This window comes from Lolium perenne, chromosome 7 (assembly GCF_019359855.2).
Source record: "Lolium perenne isolate Kyuss_39 chromosome 7, Kyuss_2.0, whole genome shotgun sequence".
Taxonomy (NCBI): Eukaryota; Viridiplantae; Streptophyta; class Magnoliopsida; order Poales; family Poaceae; genus Lolium; species Lolium perenne.
The window spans coordinates 317,832,046-317,850,719 of record NC_067250.2 but is presented as its reverse complement, the minus strand read 5'-3'; the positions used below and the strand labels follow the sequence as shown (position 1 = coordinate 317,850,719).

The window sequence follows — 18,674 nt, the reverse complement described above, 5'->3', positions numbered from 1 at the left end:
GATGGGGTTCTGCTGGAGTTGCTCTAACGCGGGCTTGGGCCGGGGGCCGTCTGAGCACGGCCCAAGTGGCCTGCATTTCTGAGAATCCCCCGTAGCCGTACGCTATCCGCTCATCATCCTCTCCGCTGGCTGGCTATGTAATCCCCTTCAGCTCACATCGAGCGAGCGAAGCAAAGGAAGAAGAGGAAGCCATGGCCATGTCGCTCTCCCTCGCGCGCCTCGCCCTCCCGCTCCAGTCCCTCCCGGCCGCCGCCGCCGGCAAGAGGCCGGCAAACGCCACCATCTCCTTCGCCGCCAACTCATTCTTCGGCGCGCCGCTGGCCGTCGCCGCCGCCACGGCGCTCTCCCCGGCGGCCCCGCTCGCCCGCTCGCTCTCCGTCGTCGCGAAAGCCGGAAAGGGGTACAAGATGAAGACGCACAAGGTTCTCCCTATAGCACCGTCCCGGCCGCGCGCTGTTGAAATTCCCTCTGTTGCTTTGGGCGTTTCTTGATTTTGCTCCTATTGCGTGTGGCAAGGCGTCGGCGAAGCGGTTCAGGGTGACGGGGACGGGGAAGATCGTGCGGAGGTGCGCGGGGAAGCAGCATCTGCTCAGCAAGAAGAACGCCAAGCGCAGGAAGAGGCTCTCCAAGATGGTAACAAAATAAACGCTTTCTTCAGTTCGCTCGCTCGCACGCATTTATGTTTTCAGTTATAGCCTGTCTAGTTCTGACGAATCTGCGAGTGTTCCTGCCTGTGATTCGAAGGCCCCTATAGATTGTATGGTAATGTGGCATGTCGATGTGAGCCCAGTACTTGGCGTTGCAAGTGCTGGCCAGTCACACTGTGAATGATTTGAAGGTTTAGTTGGTGTCACGTTGGAATGATCTAAATGCTTGATAAATGGGAGTGGGCGTGCGTGTCCCAGTTAGTTAGTCAGTGTGCTTGGCAATGAGATCACAATTGGCTTGTGACTCTCTAGTACCGAGCAAGCTTGCGCTAAGTGTAGGTGTGTGAAATTTAGCAAATCTCAGGGTACTTCAACCATTGTTGGTTCCAATATCATGTAGTTCCCAGTAAGAAGACCTTTTTTTTTTGGGTACTAACTTACTGTTGCATTCCAACATAAGAACTTACTGAGCAATTTCGTGCTAAGTATTGGTGGGATCAGTTTTAACAAAGCTGACAGGTACTTTTATCGGACTGACTAATTCTCCATGGCGAGTTGAATTGATTAGACAGTTTACAAACCATTATTGGTTCCAATAGTAGGTTTCAGGTAGTTCCCGTAAGAAGTCCTTTTTTTGGTACTAACCTCCTAACCTACTGCTGCATGCTAGCATATTAACTTAATGAGCAATTTCGCGGTAACTATAGGTTGGTGAAATTTAAGAAAAGCTCGTGCTACTTTTTTTTCGATTGTGGTTAGTTGGTCCTCTCGAGCTGAATTGATTCTGTAGTTTCTGAACTATTATTTGTTCCAATATCGAGTAGTTCCCAAAAAGATATTTTTTTGGAGTAACTTATTTTTGCATGCTAACATAACTTATGAGTGCTGTTAACTTACTAAAGCTATTATCTTCCTAAAAGAAAAAAAAAAAGTGTTCTGCAAACATATGACACTCTGGGGACAAAATTGTTTTTATTAGCGAACGGGCCACTCAATATAAAATTTGCATATTTGGTCCTTGGAGATACGTGGCATGATCATTTTTGTATTATTAGAATCGGATAAAGCTCGGTGATCAGGTGTATACGTGAGCACGCGCTAACTGACTGCCACGTGTCTAACGGTGTGTGTTTCTCCGTGAGATGATAACCCAATCCTACTCTAACCTCACGCACGCACGCGCCCAACTCACAACATCTGAAGTGCTGTTTTATCTCCTTCACTAGATAGATACAACTCTCTCATCCTATCTTCAGCTAGCCGCTTCCCCATCGTACTTCTTGCCTTCGATCCACCCATGTCCCCCACCGCCGGCAGACTCGCGTCGACCAGCGCGTCCCCCGCCGCCATTAACCCAGCAGCCGCCGCCACTAATAGTACCTGCCGTGAGGACGAAAACGGGAGCCGGCATGGGCCAAGTGAGGGCGTCGCTGTATTCTCCTCAATCGGGCCGGGAGGAGTCGGAGCCGGGGAGCGTGCGGCGCGGGCGAGCCGAAGGGCGCGCGGGGCGTTGCCGCCAAGGGCGGCGCGCGGGAGCCGGCCGGCGGCACGACAGTCTGCCGTGCGGGCGCTGCCAGGCAGGGCGGCGCGTGGGAGCCGACAAAGGGCGCGGCAGGCGAGCGCGCGGGCCAGCGCCAGCAGCTCGATTTGGGCCGCATGGCCACCCCTCGAGTTCCCATCGACGGAGAGGAAGAACACCGCAGAGCAGCCGCAGAGGAGCTCGGGGGACGCGTGCGAGCTGAAGGGCGCGCAGGGAGTTGCCGTCAAGGGCGGCGTGCGGGAGCCGGCCGGGGGCACGACAGGCTGCCGGCCAGGGCGGCGCGGGGGAGCCAACGCCAGCACCTCGATTTGGGTCGCCCCTCGAGCTCCCGTCGACGGAGCGCGGCGCAGAGCGCCTGGAGCGAGGTAGGGGAGGACGGGGCAGGGGGCGGAAGGTTAGCTGGAGCGCCTGGAGCCCCACCATCGCGTCCGCCGCCGGCGACGCGCCGCCCCGGACGTGGAGGGAGACAGTATATTTTTCTTGTGTCGGATCGAGGCTCTCCAATTCAGCTACAATCGCTGTAGCCCCAAACCAAATCGATTTTGATTCGCAGGTGTCGCTGAGAATCGAGTGAATTTAGACTGATTTGTTCTGAACTATGTGAAGGTCGCGGCGTTCGCCCAGAACATCCCGGCGATGTGCGAGCTGCACTTCACGGTGCCGATGTCCGGCGCCGTCCTCTGCGCGCTCAACTCGCGCCTGGAGGCCAGCATCACTGTTCGAGGTAGTGCATGGAGCGGCCGAGCGATGCAAGTGGAGAGGAGGCGCGGTGGAGTACGGCCGGCCTGCAGGTTGAGGAGGAGATGCGGCTTGGAGTACTAGTTTGTTTGCCCCGCGTGGGTCAGAAAAGTGGACAGCAGCCAGAAAAAATAGATCTGACGCCGTTTGCCTCCGTTTGTGAAGCTAGCATCTTAAAGCAAATCCAACGGTAATGGATGCGTGCTCACGTATACACGCGGTCACCAAATCCACTCTCTTATTAGAATTACAGGTGATTCAAAAATCAAGCATCTGGAAAGTAACCCAGTAATTTCCCCCTCTATTTTTTAGCTCAAAAGGTTCCATATCAGCAGCTTCCTGAGAGTGATACTATCATTTTGATTATAGTTCCATTGAAAGGGGAGCAATCCCCGGCATCCCCATCAAAATGATGCACACAACACTTTATTTCATAGTTTCAGTTTGAGTTCAGTCTGCAACTTGCCATTTTGTGGTTTGCATGCACTTCGATACTGATAGAGCATTTATGTCTTTCTTCGCAGGTCCAAGTTAACAAGAGCGATTACAGCAACGTGATGGGTGCGCTGCCCTACCTTAAAGTGAACAAGAAAGCGGGTGGAGAATATTAGGTCGTGGAATATGATTCTGTCGCCGACTTTCTGTTGACCAACATGTAATTTTGTGCATCTTTCTCTGTATTTCTTTGTTTCTTTTAATGCAAGGCCTTGCCTGATTTCAAGCAAGTATAAACAACTATTCATATGGACAGTCTAGTGATGTTCCACAATGAGATGCACACTTGCTTAAATATGATTTTTGAATTTTATGGCTAACAATATTGATAAGACAAACTAAAAAAATCATAATATTACCATGTGCACTTAACGCTGTAAACAGAGATCTCTTAGTTTTTGCATGACATCTCCACTGGATATCATTGCTCTCAGATATTTGCTGAAAAGAATAGCTAGATGTTAGGCCTTTGCAAGTAACTATAGCTGCCGTAGGCCCTCTTATACAAGAATGTGATTTACGTAGGGAGCTTGGTCTGTCTACATCATGACTATTGTTTGCTGGTCAAAACACTGTAAATAAATAGCTCAAGTATTTTGTGGCGTCTCCATTTTAACGTGATTTGTTGACTCCATGCACTACTATTTATTTTCCCCCAATAGTAAGCACAGGGACATACCCATTCTTACTTCAAAAATATTAGACGAATCATGCCTCGATTTATATCGGAGATTGCAAGTATTCGTGTCACTGAAAATGCATGGGTTTGAGAGAGTGGTGGATTTAGCGGTGAATGACGCCCTAGGCCACCTTCTCATAAACAGTTTAAAGCACTGCAAAACGGTTCTACCACGGTGCCCCGGCAGCTTGGACCGTTGTCGCGTCCCGGGCCATGGCCATGGTTGCCTGGGGCCTAGATCTGCCCCTGGTTTGAGATGATGTCATTTGATGCACCCAAACACCCTGCATAGGAATTCTAACAATATATCTCATCCTTTCAGCTTTTTTCATTGACATTCGGCAAGCCATCAACTGTAAATAAAGGATACTATGTACAATTCTAGGTTGAAATATGTTCATTAAGCTTTCCACCTAAAAGGTATGGTGGCACATGTCCATTATCTTCAACTTAGGAAGCTTTCTACCAAACATTGGTTTGCTAGGCTCAGGGAAGGCCCTACTATCTATTGGGTGTAACTAGGATCCATGGAAAAGGAGAAGAAGATGAAGATGGGTAGAAAAGGACAAGAAAGAACACGAGGAGTGGGATGACGATGATGATGATGAGAGGTGAACATAAAGGGGGCAAGAGAGATAAACTGAATTTCTAGTTTTGATAGCACTTCTCTTTTTTTTTCCTGCATGGCGCATTGTCTCCTATCATAAACATATCACCTTAAAGACGGTAAGCCTTACCATATTCCTTAAATCTTAGATCCAACATATCATATCTAAAAATCATAGTTATCCACGTGCACAATTTGGAATATTGATTTTGGGCGATGCATGCCTTTGCTTACCCAAATAACGATGTTAGCCCTATGGCAAATCATGGGATATTATTGCTCCCAAAAATTTGTGAAAAGCATGAAACTGGAATGTTATACTCTTTACAAGTAACTATTTGTGGAGGCACTCATAAAAAAACCATTTTAATTAGTCTGGAACTTTGTCTACTACATATTAACTGTTGTTTGCTAGATGGAACACTCTAATCTGATTTTCATAGATCTGAGACAATTAACATTCTTTTATGCATGCAAACAACCTACTTGGAGTCTAACTATATATGTTATCGTTATAGCTATTGCATTGAATTTCCCCCCCTAAAAGTCATCGACCGTAAATAAAACATAGATATGTTGTTTGCTAGCTATTGCGTTGAATTCCTCCCCACTAAAAGTCATCGACCGTAAATAAAACATAGATATGTTGGTTTTTTTTTCACATGGCACGTTTACACTTTCTATGAACATGTCAACTCAAGAAACAAACAATTAGAACATGTATACATTAGAAAACTCTTAGTTAATATAGTTCATGTGAAGAACATCTCTGGTCCAATCGTCGTTGTTTTTTATTCCTTATTTATCCACAGTTAACTAGAGTAATGGGATGCTGAAACTCAAGCATAAAATCAAGAAATGATCTTACAAGTGAATTATTTCAAATTTATTGTGATCTATTTTTTCATATGAAAATTAAGGTGAAACAGGGTCAGCCATCATAAAAAGTGAAGAACATTATATAAGCTGCCATATAAACCTGCTAGTCAAGGAAGGCCTCTTAGAGATTAGAGACATATGGTACTTGCCCTTAAGTTATTGGGAATTCTATTAATGGTTTAGTGCCTCATACTAGTGGTCTCTTGATTAATTCAAATTGGAGAGACTATTCCACAATCACATGCACAATAACGGAAGAGTGCTCCCGCACATGTGAAAACACCATAGCCTTTCCATATTTCTTAAATCAACCTCTTAGGGATAAGAGACATGTGGTACTTACCCCTTAAGATACTGGGCACTCTCTTAATGGTTTTAGTCCCACATACTAGTGGTGTCTTGATCACTTCAAATTGGACAGACTATTCCACACTCACATGCATAATAACTAGAAGAGTACTCCTGCACTAGTGCACCACCATAGCCTTTCCATATTCCTTAAATCTTAGAATTCAACATAGATATTTCATAACATAAACATGCATAATTTAATGTTTGATTTGGACGATGGAGGCCTTGACTCACTAAGAATGACAATTGATAGAGTAGAGCAATACCATGCAAATACCCTTATAGCTTGTGGGTACAAAATTCTACCCATGCCCTTACTGGTGGGTACCCTTACCCACCCATTTGGTAGATTAATACAACACAATAATTCACAGTGTTTCATCACGTAATAACCATGTTCTCCTACCCTCTATTGGTCTACCGCTTGCGTGACATGCTCTTACTTGCAGCCGGCCTACCGGGATTCTAGAAAGGAAGAAAATATAAATCTAGAGGGGGGATGAGATTGGTGGTGTTGTCGATGACTCCATGATTTGGCACAATGACGTGGTTGGGAGGGATGGTGGATCAACAACTCGATGGTGCACATGTCAAATCACGAGGGAATGGTTTGGGTATACCGGTGGGTACATGACTATATCCATGCCACATGACTTCACGGGATGTGTATGGGTACTATCCATTGGTTAAAGATATTCCTATAGGATACCCATATGGGTAGGGTAGCCATAACCATCGGTAAATTGACATCCTTACCGATTCACCCCAATAACAATTTGAGCTTCTAAGAGATCGTAGGATATAATTTATGTCCAATATTTCATTAAAACCTAAAACTAGATGTTAAACACTTTACAAGTAAATGTGGCTGTGGAGGGTTTATTATACACAATGTATTTTAATTATTAGTTGGGAGTTCTGTCTACCTACACTATATAGTAACCATTGGTAGCTCCATGGAATAATCGAAATCCCAATTATAATTACTTTGCCTCATCTCCATTTTCACTTGATGCATTGACCCCATGCATAATAGATTATGCCCCTTCGGTAAGCCGTGACACATTTTTTCCAAAAATGTTATATGGATAATGTATTAGTCCATTGTAGTTGCATGCATCGAGGCGGTGGCCATTCCTTTGATGCAAACGAAAGACCTATGTGGGAAATCATACAATACCTCTCATACTTTTAGTTTCCATATTCAAATTTGGCCCCAAGATACCTTCAACCGATAGTGGAAGATAGATATGTACAACTTTGGGTCTAAACACGTTCATTGAAAATTACTCGGAAGGGCCTTTGATGCAAACGAAAGACCTATGCGGGAACTCATACAATACCTCTCATACTTTTAGTTTCTATATTGAATTTTGGCCCCCAGATACCTTCAACCGATAGTGGAAGATAGATATGTATAACTTTGGGTCTAAACACGTTCATTGCAAATTGCTCGGAAGGGTGGATTTGAGAAATGTTCATCATATTCAACTTACAAACATAGTTCTTCCTAGTGTTGATTTGGTGCAACGACGATCCATGAAATAAGATACTAATATGAGGTTATAGGAATAAAAAGATAAACGCGATGGGTATAACAATAAGGGAGAGGGAGCTAAATTGATCAATTCCCAATTTTTATGGCACTTTCCTTTTGTATATGTAGCCCAATTGCTCTTTTTATAAACATGTCACCTCAAAAATGGCAAATTCATAAATTATTCCTTAAATCTCACATTTCGACATATCATGTCTTATAACATAATTATTCAGATGCATAATCTGGAATCTTTGATTGTAACAATGTAAGTCTCAACTCAACAACATAACAATATTAGTATTCAAGGGAACTCATTTGATATAAATGTTCTCCAATACTTGAGAAAAATAAACTCCATGGGAACTCATATGATATATTCTGGAATCTTTGATATTAAATGATTTGCAAGTGACTTTTCTGTAGCTGGCCTCTATATAAGGATGTGTTTAATCATTAAGTACTTCAACTATTTTGTCACTCCTAAATTTTGATGTGATTTTTTAAATATATGCACAATCATGTGTCATTCTATTGAAAATGCATGAGTTGAGAGAATAGCCAATTATTTAATGCATCTGAACAACCTACATCACAATCCGGAAAATAAATCTCTTCATTTTTTTTTATTTTTGGATATGGAAAGCAGTCAACAAGAAACAAAGTTTTGTTTTTTACATGTGTGGGTGTACACATTTTGTGCAACTTCGCATTCATACAGTGTGCATTTGAGAGATGTCTATTATCCTCAAACTGTGACACTTTACACCAAACATTTGTTTGGTAGGCTTACCCAAAAACATGGCTGCAATTGGGTGCAATGAGGATCTATGGAGTAGGAGAAGGAGAGGGTGAGAAAAAATGACAAGTAGTAGGAGGAGGTAAACCAAATTTTCAATTTTGATCGCACTATCCCCTTTTTTGCATTTGGCATAATGGCTGTTTTCATAACCATGTCACCCAAAAATGGGAAGACTTATCGTATTCCTAAAATGATTTAATTAGAAAACTCATATCTCATGCATAATAACATATGAACATGCGTAATTTGGAATACTTTATTTGGACGATGCTTGTCTCCACTCACCCAAACCGGAAAGTAAACTCTGTGGGTACTCATTGGATAGCATTGCTCTCCACCATTTGTGGGAAGAAGCAAAATGTATGTTGAAATCTTTACAATAAATTTATTTTTAGTAGGACTCCTTTAGAAGAATGTGTTATAATTACTAGGGGAGTTTTTTCTACATACATTGTTACTGAACGGAACACTCTAAAAAAAATACAACTATTTTGCCGCTTCTCCGTTTTAATTTGATGCGTTGACTCCATGCAACAATTTATTTCCCCTTATTAAGCCCTAGCACAACTACATTTACTTAAAAATATTAGACATATCATGTTACAATCAATTGAAAATGCATGTACTTGAGATATTGGACACTCTTCTTAATTTACCCGAAAAATAAAACTTGAGGAAATATAGATTGTATTTTAGCTTATTTCTTGGTTTTGTCCTTGGGAATCCAGCATCTAGGATTAAATGATGATAAATGTGTACATCTATGGACTTAAACATGGCCATAACAAGCGTCTGTTCATTCAGGGGTAGGATATGGGTATGAAAAATGTCTATTATCCCCGACTTGCATTGAAAATGTCTACCAAAAAGGTTTTGTTGGCTCAGAGCATGACCTAAACCAAAACAAAGATTTCTATGTATAAATGTGGGTCTAAACATGTTCATGAAACATGCCACTTATAAGGTATGCATTGAAGACACAGAAACTAATTTCGGCTGCCAGGTGCTTATACGTTGCAAACGTATCTATAATTTTTGATGCTCCACGCTTGTTTTCTACCAATTCCCTTATGTTTTATGTGCATTTCGATAAACTTTTTAGCATTTTCCAGAACTAACCTATTGACATAGTGCCACAGTGCCAGTTCCTGTTTTCTGCTGTTTTTGTGTTTCAGAAAAGTTGTACAGGAAATATTCTCGGAATTGCACGGGACAAAAACCCAGGACCTTATAATTTCGAGGGCAAGCCTGCGCCGAAAGGAGACACGCAGGGGAGCTGCCACGTGGCAGTACACAGGGCAGGCGCGACCCCACCCCTGGTCGCGCCTGGCCCATGTACTGGCCACCCCGGCCTCCGCTGACATCGCCCTTTCGCCTATATATTACCCTCACGGAGAAACTATCAGATATCAAGAAAGAATTCCACAAAAAGTCCTGACGCCACCGTCGTCTCAAACCCTAGTTCGGGGGGTTCCTGCTGCCTCCCCCGTGGAGATGATCTCCATGGGGGAGGGCTCCGAAGAAGCCATGACGGAGGGAGTTGAGGGGCTGCACTCCACGCTGCCCTCTCCGCCGTCTCCACCGCCAACTCCTCCTTGTACTCAAGGGTCCATCCTCTCATAAACCTCTGTGCCGCCCTATGTAAACATGGTGTTCGATGCTATATTCTATCCTATGATCTATATCATGTTTCATAGTTTATTTGTTCTTAGATTGGATGGGTGATTTTCTTTGATTCATTAGAGTTGTGATCTGATATGTTATTGTCCTTGGTGTCCATTATATTTGTGCGCGCATGGATAGAACACCTAGGGTTGGTAGTATTTGTAACGAAGCGGGGGGAGTTCTGTCGGTGCGACAGAAACCTGAGAACGCGAGCCGATTAGTTGCATGTATGGGAGTAAAGGGGACCTAGAGCTTAAGGCTATGGTTGGGGAAACCTTAATGCTTGTTAGTAGTTATGGTTGTTTGCTAGCAAGCCAATCATATAGTGCTTGCAATCCCATGTAGCGGAGTGCATGTATATTTAGCCTCTCCCACATAGAAAGCTCCTTCGAGGATAGTGAATCCGAGACCGTCACTATTTTGTCTTGAGCAAAGCCACCACTATTACCACCCCTTTTCCATACTCATGTTACTGGTTACTTAGTTTATTTTACCGCTGCAGCACTAATATTTATTTCTGTGTATTTATTTTCATGCAAAGTCACCTCTCAAACCCGTGCCACCGCTGTAGTTTTATTTCCTAGATATTGCAAATATTTAGTGCGCGTAGAGTTGTATCAGTGGTTGATAGAACTTTAGAGAATGTTTATCCTATCTTTAGCTCCTCGTTGGGTTCGACACTCTTACTTATCGAAAAGGCTACAAACGATCCCCTATACTTGTGGGATATCAAGACCTTTTCTGGCGCCGTTGCCGGGGAACAATAGCGTGGGATGAATATTTTTGTGTGCACTTGTTTGATTTATCTCTAAGTAATTTTACTTTCAGTACCAAGTTGTTCTCTATCCTTGTATGATAGGGAATGTGAATTACCAAAAAAATTAGTTGTAGTTTTTAATCAAAAAAGTTTTCAAACAGGAAAGTGATTGGAAAGATGAGTAATGGTGAATTGGGGGTCAACCTTGAACACTTGTGTTCATGCCTATGAAACCGAAACAATTCTTTCGATGGAAGCTTTTCAAAACTTGTATATATTGTAAATATTGTGTATATATTGTACATAGTCCTCTATATATAGAAATATCATGTATAGTTACTAACTAGTTTGTTTACAATGCAAGTTTGCCACTTTCTTGCTTAGAAACAGATTTCTCTTCGTTACTGTAGAAACTTTTAAAAATCATCAGAAGGTGATCTTGGTCTGAATTTTTTTGAGTGCAAATTAATTCTTGTTAGCTAACTTTCATTAGTTCTGACTTTTCTGATTTGAGGCGTGTAAATAGGGTTACTAATTAGATCTTTACTGACTGTTTCTGTTCAGACAGATTTACTGTGCTTGACTTTGAAAATCGTGAAAAATCTCAGAGCAGTGTTTTAATCTGAATTTTTTTGTGCATAACCCTGAGTTTATGATATTTTTTTATTAATTTTGAGTTTTTCTATTTGCGCTACTTAACTAACTCTTTGAATGCCATCTTTACAGATTGTCCAGTTTTGACAGATTTTCATGCTTATTGATTATTGTGCTTATACATAATGTTTATAACCTTTGTTTGATCGACAATTGTTATAAATTGGTTGTTGTCCAGTAGTTAATATTAATGTAAAATTTTCAAAGCTTGAACATGAGTGTATTTTATTTAATGAGTATTAACCTACTAACAAGTTTTGTGAAGTTTTATGTGGATGTAGCTAATTATTGATGATATGAATAAGAAGACACAAGAGCTCAAGCTTGGGGATGCATAGGTGCATCCTAAGAACCAATTCAAGATTTCACAATCATCTAAGCTTGGGGATGCCCGAGTCATCCCCATATTCATCAACTACATGAGGTTGTCTCTTCCATACTCTTTATTACTCATCCACGGTTGGTTTTTAATAAAGCCTAGCTCAAAGGCGTTAAAGAAAAGCACTTTTGGGAGATAACCCAATTTTATTTTTGCTTTGTTGAGTCTTGGAAGTTATTACTACTGTAATAACCTCTCCTTATCATTTTTATTTCGTTTTTGTGCCGAGAGTATCCTCTAATGGAAGGGAAATGATGTCTGGGATGTTTGCTTTTCTGAAACAGATTATGTGCTGTAACGAAAAATATTCGTGAAAATAGCCAGAACATTATTTTGAGCTGACAATTTTTGTTCTTATGCCCCAGTATGTTAGATAACTTTCGTTAGTTTAGAAATTTTTGATTTGAGTAACGTAACTATTTATTGAATTTCGATCTTTGCCTGCTGGTCTGTTTTGACAGATTTCTGCCATATTTTTCATTTGCTTCATATGCTCCCTCTTTTTGAGTTCTTTTGTGAGAAAGAGCTTTAGGAAGAAGTAGTTACTGTAGTACATGTATAAATGAGTGTTTGATATGTGTATCTACTGAAAATTTGCTGGTTTGGTTCTAATGTTATTTGCACTAATGTTGCTGATCAATTGTGTTAAGTTTTGTATGAAGGAAGTTTTCAAGTGTAGGCAGAGAAGAATGATGCAATGAGATGAAGCATGGACAAAAGCTCAAGCTTGGGGATATCCCCTGGAAAGCACAAGAAATATCCAAGAAGTACAAGCGTCAAAGCTTGGGGATGCCCAAGGCATCCCCTCCTCATCAACAAAAGCACCAGGTCATTTTTCAATACACTATATTTTTATTGCTTCATATGATATGTGTTGTTCTTGGAACGTCTTTATTTTCGTTGTTTGTTTTATTTTGTTTTGTTTGCTGGAATAAACTTGGGTGGATCCTATTATTCTTGTGTGGGAGAAAGACACGCTCCGTTTCAATTGCCTAGAACACTTTAGTTTTCATTCCTATTTCTTTTCTAGTGTTCTAGTTTGCTAGTACTGCGTTTAGCTCTTGGTTTTTCTACTCATATCTTGTTCAGATCTTGTTGGTTCTCCTTATTTATGTTTGAATAGCTCTCTGGTATTTTTCTTATTTATCATCTATGAGAGTGTTTTCAAATAAGTCGGTTGGCGTTGGATGCATAAAAGGGTTTCATGTGTTTAGTGACGCAAATAGAGGCATGTTTAGACTGTGGCATATATTTTGGCATGTCATGATAGATGTTATTTTCATGTTCAGCTTATTGATTATTTCTATATCTTGATTAGTCTCAAATATCTGAGAGTGTTTAGTGTGCCATTGAATGTTTTCATGCATTATTTTTAGCATACAATAGAAAAGCATAATATTGTGGTATATATTCTCATGCAAATGCTTTATTTGGGGCGACTTGTCACATGTTTTGAAACATGTTATGACTACTTAATTATTGCCTCTACGATCATTTAGTTTGCAACTTGTGTATCACTTTATGCTTTGATTAATATATTTTGTCGCTGTGCATGATTATGGCCATTATGCTCTCTTAGTTGGTCGCACCCGGTGTTTTTCTAGCATCCATTTGTATGAGTGTTTTACTCATGCATCCAACCACCAAAAACCAAATATGCCAAAGTGTCCACCATATCTACCTATATGTGGTATTTCATTGACATTCCATAGTAGTTTGCTCATGTGCTACATTTAAAAACATTCAAACTGCTCCTCGTTTTGTGACATTGTTTTTAGCTCATGAGGAAGTAAATTAAATTGTGGTTGTCGTCTTCCATATTATTTAAGTAACTCAAAGACTCGCGAGGTTCATCTTGCTTGTCACATAAAAAAGTATATAAAAAGAAAAAGAGCTGGTTTGACCACAACTTCCAATAGGGGAAGAAAATGGAAAAATTATAAGAAAAGGGCACTCCTCCATGGTTTGTGATTGCTTGGTCGGCACTGCTGGCGTGTAGTTAACACACGTCTGTTGGGAACCCCAAGAGGAAGGTGTGATGCGTACAGCAGCAAGTTTTCCCTCAGTAAGAAACCAAGGTTATCGAACCAGTAGGAGTCAAGGAACACGTGAAGGTTGTTTGTGACGGAGTGTAGTGCGGCGCAACACCAGGGATTCCGGCGCCAACGTGGAACCTGCACAACACAATCACAATACTTTGCCCCAACTTAACAGTGAGGTTGTCAATCTCACCGGCTTGCTGTAAACAAAGGATTAAACGTATGGTGTGGAAAATGATGTTTGTTTGCGAAGAACAGTAAAGAACAGAGTTTGCAGTAGATTGTATTTCAGATGTAAAAGAATGGACCGGGGTCCACAGTTCACTAGTGGTGTCTCTCCCATAAGATAAATAGCATGTTGGGTGAACAAATTACAGTTGGGCAATTGAAAAATAGAGAGGGCATAACAATGCACATACAAATCACGATGACTACTATGAGATTTAATCAGGGCATTACGACAAAGTATATAGACCGCTATCCAGCATGCATCTATGCCTAAAAAGTCCACCTTCAGGTTAGCATCCGCAACCCTTCCAGTATTAAGTTGCAAACAATAGACAATCACATTAAGTATGGTGCGTAATGTAATCAACACAAATATCCTTAGACAAAGCATTGATGTTTTATCCCTAGTGGCAACAACACATCCACAACCTTAGAACTTTCTGTCACTGTCCCAGATTCAATGGAGGCATGAACCCACTATCAAGCATAAATACTCCCTCTTGGAGTTACAAGTATCAACTTGGCCAGAGCCTCTACTAGCAACGGAGAGCATGCAAGAACATAAACAACATATATGATATATTGATAATCAACTTGACATAGTATTCCATATTCATCGGATCCCAACAAACACAACATGTAGCATTACAAATAGATGATCTTGATCATGATAGGCAGCTCACAAGATCTAACATGATAGCACAATGAGGAGAAGACAACCATCTAGCTACTGCTATGGACCCATAGTCCAGGGGTGAACTACTCACACATCAATCCGGAGGCGATCATGGTGATGAAGAGTCCTCCGGGAGATGATTCCCCTCTCCGGCAGGGTGCCGGAGGCGATCTCCTGAATCCCCCGAGATGGGATTGGCGGCGGCGGTGTCTCTGGAAGGTTTTCTGTATCGTGGCTCTCGGTACTGGGGTTTTCGCGACGAAGGCTATAAGTAGGCGGAAGGGTTTGGTTGGAGGCGGCGCGAGGGGCCCACACCATAGGGCGGCGCGGGCCCCACCCAGGCCGCGCGGCCCTGTGGTGTGATGCGTGCAGTTAACACACGTCCGTTGGGAACCCCAAGAGGAAGGTGTGATGCGTACAGTAGCAAGTTTTCCCTCAGTAAGAAACCAAGGTTATCGAACCAGTAGGAGTCAAGGAACACGTGAAGGTTGTTGGTGGCGAAGTGTAGTGCGGCGCAACACCAGGAATTCCGGCGCCAACGTGGAACCTGCACAACACAATCAAAGTACTTTGCCCCAACGTAACAGTGAGGTTGTTAATCTCACCGGCTTGCTGAAAACAAAGGATTAACCGTATAGTGTGGAAGATGATATTTTTTTGCGAAGAACAGTAAAGAACAAGTATTGCAGTAGATTGTATTTCAGATGTAAAGAATGGACCGGGGTCCACAGTTCATTAGTGGTGTCTCTCCCATAAGATAAATAGCATGTTGGGTGAACAAATTACAGTTGGGTAATTGACAAATAAAGAAGGCATAACAATGCACATACATATATCATGATGAGTACTATGAGATTTAATCAGGGTATTACGACAAAGTACATAGACTGCTATCCAGCATGCATCTATGCCTAAAAAATCCACTTTCAGGTTATCATCCGAACCCCTTCCAGTATTAAGTTGCAAACAACAGACAATTGCATTAAGTATGGTGCGTAATGTAATCAACACAAATATCCTTAGACAAAGCATTGATGTTTTATCCCTAGTGGCAACAACACATCCACAACCTTAGAACTTTCTGTCACTGTCCCAGATTCAATGGAGGCATGAACCCACTATCGAGCATAAATACTCCCTCTTGGAGTTACAAGTATCAACTTGGACAGAGCCTCTACTAGCAACAGAGAGCATGCAAGAACATAAACAACATATATGATAGATTGATAATCAACTTGACATAGTATTCCATATTCATCGGATCCCAACAAACACAACATGTAGCATTACAAATAGATGTTCTTGATCATGATAGGAAGCTCACAAGATCTAACATGATAGCACAATGAGGAGAAGACCACCATCTAGCTACTGCTATGGACCCATAGTCCAGGGGTGAACTACTCACACATCAATCCGGAGGTGATCATGGTGATGAAGAGTCCTCCGGGAGATGATTCCCCTCTCCGGCAGGGTGCCAGAGGCGATCTCCTGAATCCCCCGAGATGGGATTGGCGGCGGCGGCGTCTCTGGAAGGTTTTCCGTATCGTGGCTCTCGGTACTGGGGTTTTTGCGACGAAGGCTATAAGTAGGCGGAAGGGTTGGGTTGGAGGCGGCGCGAGGGGCCCACACCATAGGGCGGCGCGGGCCCCACCCAGGCTGCGCGGCCCTGTGGTGTGATGCATGCAGTTAACACACGTCCGTTGGGAACCCCAAGAGGAAGGTGTGATGCATACAATAGCAAGTTTTCCCTCAGTAAGAAACCAAGGTTATCGAACCAGTAGGAGTCAAGGAACACGTGAAGGTTGTTGGTGGCGAAGTGTAGTGATACGTCTCCGACGTATCGATAATTTCTTATGTTCCATGCCACATTATTGATGTTATCTACATGTTTTATGCACACTTTATGTCATATTCGTGCATTTTCTGGAACTAACCTATTAACAAGATGCCGAAGTGCCGGTTCTGTTTCTGCTGTTTTTGGTTTCAGAAATCCTAGTAACGAAATATTCTCGGAATCGGACGAAATCAATGCCCAGGTTCCTATTTTACCCGGAAGCATCCAGAACACACGAGAACCGCCAGAGAAGGGTGGCAGGGCCACCACACCACACCCCGGCGCGGCCTAGGGGGGGGGCGCGCCCCCCTAGGGTGTGGGCCCCCCTTCGACCTTCCTGCGCCGCCTCTTCGCCTATAAGAAGCCCCTGGATCAGAAAACCCTACACCGATTGACGAAACCCACGAAAACCTTCCAGAGCCGCCGCCATCGCGACGCCAAGATCTGGGGGACAGGATCTCTGTTCCGGCACCCTGCCGGAGCGGGGAAGTGCCCCCGGAAGGCTTCTCCATCGACACCGCTGCCATCTCCACCGCCATCTTCATCACCGCTGCTGCTCCCATGAGGAGGGAGTAGTTCTCCATCGAGGCTCGGGGCTGTACCGGTAGCTATGTGGTTAATCTCTCCTATGTACTTCAATACAATGATCTCATGAGCTGCTTTACATGATTGAGATTCATCTGAGTTTTGTATCACTACTATCTATGTGCTACTCTAGTGATGTGTTATTAAAGTAGTTCTATTCCTCCTGCACGTGTGTAAAGGTGACAGTGTGTGCACCGTGTTAGTACTTGGTTTATGCTATGATCATGATCTCTTGTAGATTATGGAGTTAACTATTGCTATGATATTATTGATGTGATCTATTCCTCCTACATATGCATGAAGGTGACAGTGTGCATGCTATGCTAGTACTCGGTTTAGTCTGTTGATCTATCTTACACTAAAGGTTACTTAAACATGAGCATTATTGTGGAGCTTGTTAACTCCGGCATTGAGGGTTCGTGTAATCCTACGCAATGTGTTCATCATCCAACAAAAGTGTAGAGTATGCATTTATCTATTCTGTTATGTGATCAATGTTGAGAGTGTCCACTAGTGAAAGTGTAATCCCTAGGCCTTGTTCCTAAATACTGCTGAGTTACTACTGCTTGTTTACTGTTTTACTGTGTTACTACTGCTGCAATACCACCACCATCAATTACGCGCCAAGCACTTTTCTGGCACCGTTGCTACTGCTCATACTTATTCATACCACCTGTATTTCACTATCTCTTCGCCGAACTAGTGCACCTATTAGGTGTGTTGGGGACACAAGAGACTTCTTGCTTTGTGGTTGCAGGGTTGCATGAGAGGGATATCTTTGACCTCTTCCTCCCTGAGTTCGATAAACCTTGGGTGATCCACTTAAGGGAAAACTTGCTGCTGTTCTACAAACCTCTGCTCTTGGAGGCCCAACACTGTCTACAGGAAAGGAGGGGGAACGTAGACATCAAGCACTTTTCTGGCGCCGTTGCCGGGGAGGAAAGGTAAAAAGGCTCTCATACTACGTTCCCAGGTAAAGTATTTTTCTGTTGCCGTCGTGTGTGTGCTCGAAGCTATTTCCTTTAGATCCTGCAATTGCATCTTTTTGTTTCTTGTTTACACTAGTTTGGCATAATGGACAACAATGAGCTTCTTGTTCTATTTCCTGATTTAAAACATGGATTGTTTGATGCGAAAATTAAAAAACCTATGAAATCTTCTTTGCATGCTGGTAGTAATATTAGTATGAACGCTTTGAACACCATTGTTGACAATAATATAGAAAGTTCTAAGCTTGGGGAAGTTGGTTTTCATGATATTTTTAGTCCCCCAAGCATTGAGGAGAAAATTTTCTTTGATGATACTTTGCCTCCTATATATGATGATTATAATGATAGTGGTCTTTTAGTGCCGCCTACTATGGAGAGTAATTTTTATGATGATAATACTATGCCTCCTATATTTGATGATGAGAATAATAATGATAGCTACTTTGTTGAATTTGCTCCCACTACAACTAATAAAATTGATTATGCTTATGTGGAGAGTAATAATTTTATGCATGAGACTCATGATAAGAATGCTTTATGTGATAGTTATATTGTTGAGTTTGCTCATGATGCTACTGAAAGTTATTATG

At 42.4% G+C, this 18,674-nt stretch overlaps 1 protein-coding gene across 1 annotated transcript; it reads left to right on the top strand.

Moving 5' to 3' along the window:
• Positions 1–140: 140 nt before the first annotated feature.
• Positions 141–3,715, top strand: LOC127317298 (large ribosomal subunit protein bL35c). Its single transcript, XM_051347830.2, has 3 exons — positions 141–422; positions 517–633; positions 3,450–3,715. Exons 1-3 carry the CDS (start codon positions 192–194, stop codon positions 3,534–3,536), a joined length of 435 nt encoding a protein of 144 aa, XP_051203790.1. The 5' UTR covers positions 141–191; the 3' UTR covers positions 3,537–3,715.
• The last annotated feature ends 14,959 nt before the right edge of the window (positions 3,716–18,674 follow it).